The sequence below is a fragment of the Helianthus annuus genome, chromosome 16 (genome assembly GCF_002127325.2).
Source record: "Helianthus annuus cultivar XRQ/B chromosome 16, HanXRQr2.0-SUNRISE, whole genome shotgun sequence".
NCBI classification, from domain to species: domain Eukaryota; kingdom Viridiplantae; phylum Streptophyta; class Magnoliopsida; order Asterales; family Asteraceae; genus Helianthus; species Helianthus annuus.
In genome coordinates, this window is record NC_035448.2 from 94,352,019 (window position 1) to 94,362,501 (window position 10,483).

General features: G+C 40.2%; 1 protein-coding gene and 1 long non-coding RNA gene across 4 annotated transcripts; one reads left to right on the forward strand and one right to left on the reverse strand.

Moving 5' to 3' along the window:
• The first annotated feature begins 275 nt into the window (after positions 1-275).
• Positions 276-954, forward strand: LOC110915680. Its single transcript, XR_002579159.2, has 2 exons — positions 276-550; positions 731-954. It is a non-coding gene; the product is annotated as an uncharacterized LOC110915680 (long non-coding RNA).
• Positions 955-2,145: 1,191 nt separating this feature from the next.
• LOC110915679 lies at positions 2,146-4,319 on the reverse strand. Of its 3 annotated transcripts, none has more exons than XM_022160409.2 (5): positions 4,084-4,319; positions 3,601-4,020; positions 3,383-3,428; positions 3,008-3,304; positions 2,146-2,937 (listed from the first exon to the last, which is right to left on the reverse strand). In XM_022160409.2, the coding sequence occupies exons 2-5, from the start codon at positions 4,005-4,007 to the stop codon at positions 2,287-2,289; spliced, it is 1,401 nt and encodes a 466-aa protein (XP_022016101.1). In that variant the 5' UTR covers positions 4,008-4,020; positions 4,084-4,319; the 3' UTR covers positions 2,146-2,286. The 3 variants fall into 3 exon arrangements, with proteins under 3 accessions (XP_022016101.1, XP_022016102.1, XP_022016099.1); XM_022160410.2 differs by having other exon boundaries at positions 3,601-3,999; positions 4,084-4,317; XM_022160407.2 differs by having other exon boundaries at positions 3,601-4,319.
• Positions 4,320-10,483: the final 6,164 nt, after the last annotated feature.

The window sequence follows — 10,483 nt, forward strand, 5'->3', positions numbered from 1 at the left end:
ATTTTTAGAAATAAAATAAATTCTATATACTTTACTATTATTTACTAGAGTAAATTACAAGTTTTGTTCTTTATGTTTGTCTCAAATTTCAGGCGCTGTCCTTTATCTTTAAAATTGACGGGTTTTGTCCTTAATGTATGAAAATGTTGCACGTTATGTCCTTTAGGGCAAACCCAGTTAGAATTTTCTGTTAAATTATGTCACACGCATTGCACACGAGGGTAAAACAGTCATTTCCCCTCCCCACTTGTGCTTCCCCTCTTAAAACCCTGATAATACCCCCATTTCATCAACAAGCAGTTAATTGGCAGTAGCGGCGACAACAAGATCAGGAAGATTAATGGCAACCCCAACCCCATTTCACTTTAAAACACCCCACGGTCCCCGTTCTTTCTGGAGATTAATGGCAGTAGCGGCGGCAACAAGATCAGGAAGACAGAGCAGCACCGCCACTCCCGGCGGCGACAGTGGCGGCGGAGCACGGCGGCGACGGCAGAGGCACTACGGCGGACCATCGAAGCCTCCGGTTTGTAGTCCCTCGAAGCAGCAGGTGTGTATCACGTTTTTGTTATATTTTGAGTTGCTAAGATTATTGTTCTTGAGATTTCTTGAGTGTAAGTGGCTGTTGTAGTAAAGCATGTAATCAAATTCTAAAAAGTTCTTTTTAAGTGCCATTGCTTGTATTATGGTGCTCTTGATTTGCATATTGGTTAACTGCTTGTTTGTGTAGATGTGCATAAGATTCGAGAGGTGAACTGCTTGGATCTGCTTATGTTTCTAGATTTCATGATTGAATGAGGCGCATTTCTGAACTTAATGTAATAAAACAGGGTGCATCAAACTTAGTCATTTTCTGGGTTACCTTTCTAGAGTGTGTGGCGCATTTCTTGAGGCAAGTGGCTAAATGCATCAAATTGGGTTATTAATCTAGAAATTGGGTGTTGAAAATTTGGAGAATTGTTGAATAATAGGGATGAAATTTGGTTTGGGAAACAGAGAATTGGGTTGGGTAACATGCTTTGATTGGTTTTGGGGGTTTTTAGGTAGGGGAGTTGATTTGGAGATGATGGTGGTGATGGTGGTTGTAGATGATGGAGGGTGGTGGCGGTGGTGACTGACAGCGGTTGTTGATTGATGGTGGTGGTGGTGGATTGGTGGTGGTGGAGGGTGGTTGAATGGTGGTTGCTGATTTCTATATAAATATATATATATAGTTAAAAATAATTAAAACTTTGAAAATTATTTGGTTTATTTTTTTAATAATACTAAATAAACAGGGTAAAAAGACTAAAATACCCTTGGGGTAACGAGATTTAACAAAAAAATCTAACTGGGTTTGGCCTAAAGGACATAACTTGCAAGATTTTCATACATTAAGGACAGAACCCGTCAATTTTAAAGGTAAAGGACAGCGCCTGAAATTTGAGACAAATATAAAGGACAAAACTTGTAATTTACTCTATTTACTATTATTGTTTTAAAAAAATAAATTATGTTGCTTCTGAACCCCAAAGGATGACTTTTGTTGATCACATATTTGCCGCAACGGACACTAAGTACTAATGTTGTTGCTGATCCAACTTTTAAAGAATTGGACCAGGTTGTTGTTACAAAGGTAAACTTAGCAATGGAAGTTTTCTTATTAGATATGACCAAGTAGCAAAGGAGCCAAGGATGAGAGAAGAAAAGCAGAGGGGGCGCAATTAAAGAAAACTTGAATCTGGAATGCCACCTTCTCCTATTTCAAAAGAGAACCAAGAATATTGTTACAAAAATAACCTACATCGAAGCCAAAAGTAGAATAATAGGCACTTATAAGATCCATTCTTCAGACTTGGAGCTTTAGTGTACAACTGAACCTGCAACTGATTGTTGTCGGAAATCCACTTCTCTTAGTAGTGAGACTACCTATAACAAGTTGGCCTTTACATCAAGTTCCTTGATTTGATACAAATGCTTATAGGTAATCCTTCTAATCATGAGATGAGAATATTTGTAAGCAAATGTTGCATGCTTATAAAGGGGATGGAGAAAGCAAGGAGGAATACATAAAAAAGATATGCAACTACTTTCCAGTTTTTATGATAAGTGCGTATGCGATTCACAGTTATCTGCCTAAAATTGGTTCCATATTAAACGCGTGTGTAAGTAGCATTAAAAATAGTTATAATACCAAGACATCAAATTCAAAATAAGGCAAGTCTCCAAACCAAAACTACAATATGGCATAAACAAAACAAAATGAAGCCATTACCTTACATTAGCTACATAGAAAGAAACTTTACTTTAGTTGCCTAGATTATGCTTATACTGCAGCCAAGCCAGCCTGCCAACATCGTCCGGCAGACTCATAAACAACTCTCTTTTCACACTATCCTCAAACAAATTCACTGCAAAGCACCACAACTCACTACATGCTGTCATTAATCCTTTTTCAACCATACGGTTAATCACACCTATCGATGCGCTAATACTACAATCACCGACTTGATTGACGTGCATTTTCAAAGCACTTTGTTGAGTAGCATTTTGACGGGTCATAAACTCCTTAAGCATTGTAGCCCTCTCCGACTCAGTTGTCTTGCACTCCATCTGAGTAGATTTAGGTTCAGGACTCGTTTTGACAATCTTTTCAGACGGTGTACATCTGTCACCTTGGTTTGGTGCTGGACCCTCTTCACGTCTCACCCCATTTACAAAATTTGAAAAAGAAGTGACCTCTTGAGTTTCCAGGTTTCCAACCTGAGAAGAGTTTAGTGTGCGTTCGGAAGAAACATCATCCTTCTCCTCAAGATTCACATGATGTACCTGATTTGACTTATTTAGGTCTACACAATCTACCGCACTGGGAACTACGTTGTCAAATAACAGATCCCACGCCTCCTGCAACTCCCTGGACGGTTGGTTCCTCCGAATTCTTTTAAAATCCGGGTTTACCTGCCCATCTAACCATTAGATTTCAAAATAACAAAAGTTTTGAATGACTTAAAATTTTAAACAATATTACCTTAAATTTCTTTTCCCACCAATCATCCGAACAATCCAGCTTGCCAGTAATTTCATTACGACGAAGACCGCTTTCACCATTCGTCAACGACTTCCAAAGATTATGCCTTACTCTCATTGCATCATACTTGCTTCTTAAAGCTAATACAGTCTTAAACTTATGATGACAAATGTTTTCCAATTCTAGCTGATGATCAGCCCAATTAAACGGACAATTTCGACCATTGTCCGCAATGTGTTTGTTTAAAATATCACACATAGTGCAAAGCCATTGATCCGTCCACTTAAAATTCTCCCTCTACCAACAAGATACACTTACACACAGTTAATCAGAACCGTCAAATATAGGTTGATAATAGTTGGGGAGAGACATTACCGGTGTTGACTGACGGGGAGAAGTGAGGGAACCGTGTGCTGACGGCCTGCATTGTGTACAACCAGAAGAAATGATCACGTCGGTTAAGTTTACCGGCAGCTGAGAAAACACAAGTTAACTACTCACTTACAAGGGTAAAAGGTAATTTGGATGCCTTTATCTATCTATCTATCTAAAAAGAAAATAATAAATTTCTGGTGAGTGACCGTTAAACATACCCAAAAGCGTCATGTAATTTGACGGCGTTAATGGGACTGCCGTTATGTTTGGGGGAAGTCTTTACCAGCGTTACAGTTGTATCCTGCTTTCTTTTCCGGCCGGCGGTTTTAGCTTGAGTTTGGGGTGATTCCTCCGGTGAAAGGCCGTAGTGAAGTGGGAAATTAAGGCTGGCGTTGGAGCCACGCATTTGAAAAGCGACTTTATCATAAGCTTTAGCAGCTTCAATGGGAGAATCGAAGGTACCTAACCAAATGTTACGGCGTTTATGCGGATCTCCGATCTCCGCAACGAACTTTCCTGACTTCCGCTGCCGTACACCTTTGTACTTTATCTTCACCTCCTCCTCTTCCTCCTCCTCGCACTCTGTTTTGTTCAAATCGACCGCTTCTTCAGGTGTACTGCCCATTGATTCCAGCACACTGAAACGAAGTAAGATATAAACCGGAAATTGGTGTTTGAAAAAGGGTTGTGGGAGATGTAACCTGAGAGTTGAAACTTGACCGGAAATGAAAGCCAGAAAAGAGGTTTTGTCAACCGGAAATTGCTCTTTTGCCAAACTAGCCTTTTTTTATTCACGGATCCGGGTTGGATTGGATAGCGTGTCATCAAAAGTCAATATAAAAAATGTGTCATTGGATAAATTGGTTGTGTTGTGTTCCCAAGTTTTAACTTTGATTTGGTTCTGGGGTTAGGGCACCTGGGGTGTGGTCTGGTCTGTGATACCATCCCATTATGCGTTATCATTGACAAAACATCGCCACCACCCCTTATTCTTCACGCGTTAAACAAAAAACGCGTTATCTTTTTGGCGCGTTGAAGTTTAAAAAATTTGACCGTTTTGTTGTTATGACCGTTTTTTTTAACGTTACATTTAATTAAAAAAAAAAACCTTTAAACAATCTTACATATGTATACTTCACATTTTTATACTATTTCACCCACACCAAAACACAAACATATATCACACATTCTACATATTTCACAAATGGGTTTTTAGTGTTTTAAAGGGTAGATGGGGCATACTAAACCGACCGGTTCGTGTGATGAATATGAAATCAATACACATAGCATAGTATATGCATGTATCATATTGCACAATATGCTAATCAAACAAGACGGACGTGCAATATCTCCAGATTGGGTGCCGGATCCTCCTACACAAGTTCACGTTCCCGAAAATATCCTGCAAGACTTGCGTGATGAAGAAAATTCACTTTTGATTGAGATACGATTTAATTGACCTTGTAGGTTTTTTAGGTTTGGAATTTCCTGATTTGGACGAGGAGTAGATTTTCTTTATGTATATTTTTATTTTTTGTTGTAGTCTAAACTATTTCTAGTATGTTTAATTGAACTAATATGTTTTAATTTAAATGAAATTAATAATTTATAATTTTAGTGTTTTATTGTTAATTTATAATTTTTTAAAAAAATAAAAAAGGTTGTGAGTGATGGAATTCCATCACAGGTGCTGACCATTTCCACTAAAATTCATCACTAGTGATGGAATAATGGTTGATGACTGATGTGTGCGAAGTGTAATATAATTTAAATGTATATTTAAGCCCTTTTTACACTTTTAGCCAAGTTTAAATTTATAAAACACGATATTTACTAACACTAAACACACATATGGGCAAGTGCACCCATCGTGGACGTAGTATAGTATTGGTAAGATACCGAGGTCGTCCAAGGACACAAGAGCTTTTAGTACCGGTTTATCCTCAACGTCTAATCAAATCAAAAAGTTAGAAAAGGTTTTTAAACTAAGAAAATAAAACTAACTAAATGCTGAAAAATAAAATAAAAATAAAAACAGATAGACAAGATGAATCACTTGGATCCGACTCGTGTATTAGTATAACCTTTGATTATTTTCGCACTTTTGCACTTGTTTAAGAGATTATCTTAGTTATTGTAGTAGGCCCCTCTTTTGAAGGCGACGTTACCCTCAACCCAGTAGTTTGAGTCAGCAAGGATACAATCCTAAAGGGTTGGATTATTGGAAGATAATGAATTAAGTTATTAATGCAAATTATGGTAGGCCCCGCTTTTGGCGGTGACGTTACCCTCGACTAAGTAGTCTGAGTCAGCAGGGATACAGTCCTAAATAGCCGGGTTATAGTATTAATAGTAGTTAACTTATGAGGGGGTCAAAGAGTTTGGATCCCCGCCATCCAATACCTATGGGCATTGAAGGAGATCCTACTAAATTTGACCAAGGTCCCTTGCAGGACCTTTAAACGCTGAACAAGGGCAAGACCCTTACCAAACCGTTCCCTTAACCCCCGACCAGGTAGCCAACATACCTCCATATAGACCGTGGAGGTATGAATGGTGAAAATCTTTTATTTTATATAGACAGTAAAATAATGCCAAGACACCACGGACAAACGATAAGGAAAGATCACCTTCAACATAAGCAACTAGTTATTAAAGTCATTAATACAAAACCAAATAAAAAGTGCAAAAGATTAAAAATAAAAAGTATTATACTAAACACTTGTCTTCACCAAGTGATGTAAGAGACTTAGGCAAACATGGCCTTGATTGTCAAGAACTCTTACGATCAATCTTGGATCCCGAGACGACTCACACACTCTATGATGGACAATGGATGATGGTGGTGGATGATGGTGTTATGGTGGTGGTGGGTGGTGGATGAAGTGTGAGAGAGGTGGTGTGCCAAGGGATGAGTTGAAATGAAGCCAAGCACTCCTATTTATAGGCTGAACAGAAGGCTGGGCACGGCCCCGTGTCCGCTGGACACGCCCCCGTGCCCGTCTGACACTATCTCTCTTCATTAATTGTAATTCGCAATTACAATTAATGCGCCCCCGTGCCTGTCTGACACTATCTCTCTTCATTAATTGTAATTCGCAATTACAATTAATGCGCCTGCTGTACTTTCGCCACGCCCCCGTGCTCACTGGACACGGCCCCGTGGTGGGCAATAGAAGCTTCTATAGGTTTGTCTTTTCTGCTGCTTCTTGGGCACGGCCCCGTGCTGGCTGAGCACGGGGCGTGTTCAGTCTTCTGACTTCTCTATTCTGCTTGGGAAGATGCCGTTGAGGGGTCGGGCAATCCACTTTTGTTCCTTTTCTTGTATTTATGTTAGATTTAGCTGTCTTTTTGCTTCTTTTGTGAATTTGAGCTCATTTTATCCTGAAAATACAAAAGGAAGACAAAAACACTCTTTTTCCAACATTAGTACTTAAAAAGGGTTAGTTTTATGCCTCATTTGATGTAATTTATATGTTGCATTTTACACACATCAAATACCCCCACACTTGAACTTTTGCGTGTCCTCAAGCAAACTCTTTAATATGTGGCTTACACTCCCAAATGGAATGGGTAGAAGAGAAGGTTTTTGGCTTGTCATAGAGTGTCGGGAATCCAAGATCTTTTTTGTTTTATTTTTATTTATTTACAATCATATTCGTTATGATTTATTTAGAACGTTTCATAAGAGAAATTACTTATTTGGGCATAGCATGCCTTTTTAAAATTTCATTTATATACAAGTTCACATACCTCACGGGGAATCACTCAACACTCGGCCGAAGGTGTATTTGTAGTGAATCACTCGAGAGCGGCATGGAACTTATTCCTACCATAAGCTTGCCAAGCAATCAATCCTCCTCCTTTTTAACTTTATACCTTTGTAAATATCAAGAGGGCTTTTTGGGTGAAGGGTCAGGCTTGGACTAAAGGTGGGTGGTTGGGTTAGTGGTTAGTAAAAGGGCGAAAAGCGTAAAAAGCGTCGGTTTTCGTGAAACACTTTGTTTTATTGACTTTTTATTTTGAAGTATTTCTCCAAACAAGCTTTTTGTTTTAATAGCTTTGTTTGTTTATTTCTAACTTCATCATTTTTTTTTGGTAACACACGAAAAACCGAGCTTGTTACTAAAATAAAGGGTGAAAATAAAAAGGGGGTTTTTTTTGTGGGTAAAAAGGGTTTTAGGGTAAAGAAATGAAAGGTTTAGGCTCAAAGGGGTTAACTAGGGGGATTTTGGGTAGGTGGTAAAAAAATTGAAAAATAATGGTGTAGAAAAAAAATGGTTAGTTCTAATGCCTCCATCATTTACTTACTTGGGTTTAAGTTGGTAAGGACCGGGAATGAATCGTCGTGGCAAGTTCTAGAGTCGTAAGAACCAAGCGGCTATTCACACAAGAAACGAAAAATGAGCATTTAGTCTTAAAGATGTAAATTTGTATGCTCAATAAAGGCTCAAAACTCACTTTTGTGGGAATGGGTTTTTATGTGATCAAATATATATATAATCGAATTTTAACCAAGCTTGTCATGCCGTTTCATAATTTTCTTATGTTGGTTCTTTTTATCACGACGCTATCGGTTGTAAATTTGTAAAAATATAACCTTTTTAGAACTTGTTATTCCCAAATTAAACCAAGACAAGTAAAAAAAACGAAAAGTTTTTGAAAAAAAAAATTTAGGGTGATTAGCGGTTCCAATAGAGTTTTGTGTAAGGCTTGTTAATAGGACTTGCAAAATTTCAAAGTTTTAGCTTCCCCCCCACACTTAAATTACACAATGTCCTCAATGTGTCCCAAAAATAAATTTTTAGGTTGATTGGATGTGTAATGTGGTGTTAAAAAGTAAAGGTTTATGTTACTGGCAGTCTGGACACGGCCCCGTGTCCGTTGGACACGACCCCGTGGTGAACTGCCAGTAACGAAAACTTACAGAAGGCGAACACGGGGGCGTGTTGGTTAGGCACGGCCCCGTGCCTGGCAAAAATTTGCAGGACAGTAACCAAACAGCAGGTCTGGGAGGTGAACACGGGGGCGTGTCGGCTGGACACGTCCCCGTGTGGACAGTCTGTAAGCCTAAAAAGACAGGTTTCTTCCCCCGGTTTCTCCATTTTGGGCGTATAAGTGCTAAGGTCTAGCACTCCAAGCCTCGGTTTGTACCTGTTTCATCACTTAATACCACACCAAGCAACACAAACATCCTACATTACCATAGTTAATTGTCTCAAGCATAAAGTAAAAGAAAAATAAAACGGAAAATAAAAGTAGTCAAGGAAAGTAAATTGTTCAACACTTGGCACGCAGGCCATAAACTGTTCGATAGAAAAAGGGACTTAAACCTGTGGGCTCGCCATCAACCCGCTTCTGTTCCTTCAAACCTCCTACTCCATGTCTTCATCACTATCATCACCTCCATCCCCATGCCCCGCCATATACTCCCGGATGCTACCGATATCGTCTTGTATATCGTTGATGTTGCGTTCCATAGCTCCGACCCGGTGGTATGTGTTGTTGGCGAGGTTGTAGGTGTTCCTGTTACACATGAGATTTTCCTGCAAAAGATCATGTAAGCTTTGGAAGTTAGGAAAACCACCTCCTTGTGAGGAGGATTGATCCGGATTACCATGGGGTTGGTACTGGTAGTGGGGAGGTGGTGCGTGAAGAACTAGGGCCTCCTGTGGGTTCCATGCATAGCCTTGTGCCCTTTGGAAGCTCACCGTCCCGTCTTCCGCCTCATACAGTAAGTTCATGGCTCGGCAAATGTGATAGTCAACTCGTCCCGACCATGGACTTCTTTCAAAGGACCTCGGAATTCTCGTGAAATGCTTGAAAAGACGATACACCCACCCCCCGAAGAAGATAGGTGTTGGAGCGCGAGCAAGGCGATTGAGATGCATGTTTCGTAACAGGAGATATGGAACATCGAGAGGCTTCCGGTTGTGGATACAGTGAAGGACAACCAAGTCTTTCAACCCTACAACGCCACTACTGTCGTGACGTTGGTTAAGAGAGTAGGTGAGGAGCCTGTGAATGTAGCGGTAGAGCGGGTCCCTCAGCTTAGTACTCTTGGTGCTGCTAGGGTTGTAGTCCTTCACCGATTTGAGCCCATGCGGCTTGACGTTCATTTTCATCCAAGTCTCGTAATCCCCCGGTATTCTCCTCATTTCCCGATTCCTCTTCCCCGTACAGTCCTATTATAGATCCAAACTGTGCCATGGAGATCGAGTACTTTGTCCCGCCGCACCGAAATGCGACCCCTTCATTGTCGAACGGGTCACACCTCGAAGTAAAGGTGAAAGTACTGTAGAACTCCATGGTGCATTGATGCACCGATCGGAGCCAAGTGTTCAATGCAACTGCTAGTGGTCCTGTAACGATGTTGTTGAATCGGTCCAGTTGGTTCACCATGGTTAACAGGTCCGTGCATGCTCGTCTGGGGTACTCCTCGGGTCTTGTTTGAAGTATTTCGTATCTTGCCCTAGCATCGAGCTCGCTCGCATTGAACCTTGTGAACTTTTCCATCTGAAAGAATACACCAAAAATTAGCACGAAACAATGAGATTTTTAAAGAAACTGCAAACGGTAGGCTGGACACGGCCCCGTGTTCAGCGGACACGGCCCCGTGTCCAGGCGTCTGTAACCTAAAAACTTCATTTTTCGTCCCGGTCCCGAAAATCTGAAAATTTTTAGCCAAGTAGTTGCGGTTTTCCCCGAAAATGAAACCCTAAGTGTCGTTTTTCCCAAAACAACCCGTTTACCCTTCCAATTTCATCTTTTTCGGTTCAAAAACAAGGGTTTGAGGTTTTAGTGAGAAATCGGACAAATCTATCAACAATTGAAGTGTATTTACTTCCTATCATACTAATCTACACTACTACTAACAGATTGCATCAAAAATTTGAAGTTCGATCCGGATGAATTTGAAGAACCCTAGATTTTTCCCCAAATTTTTGATGTTTAACTACATGCAAGTGACTAATCTAACTACTAATGATGATAGAATCATACCTTGATGTTGTTAAACGTGGAGGTGACGTCGAAAATCTGCGGAAAATCGCCTGGAACCAGAGCGTTTTCGGCAAAACGGGGCGTGTGGAATGAGGTAAC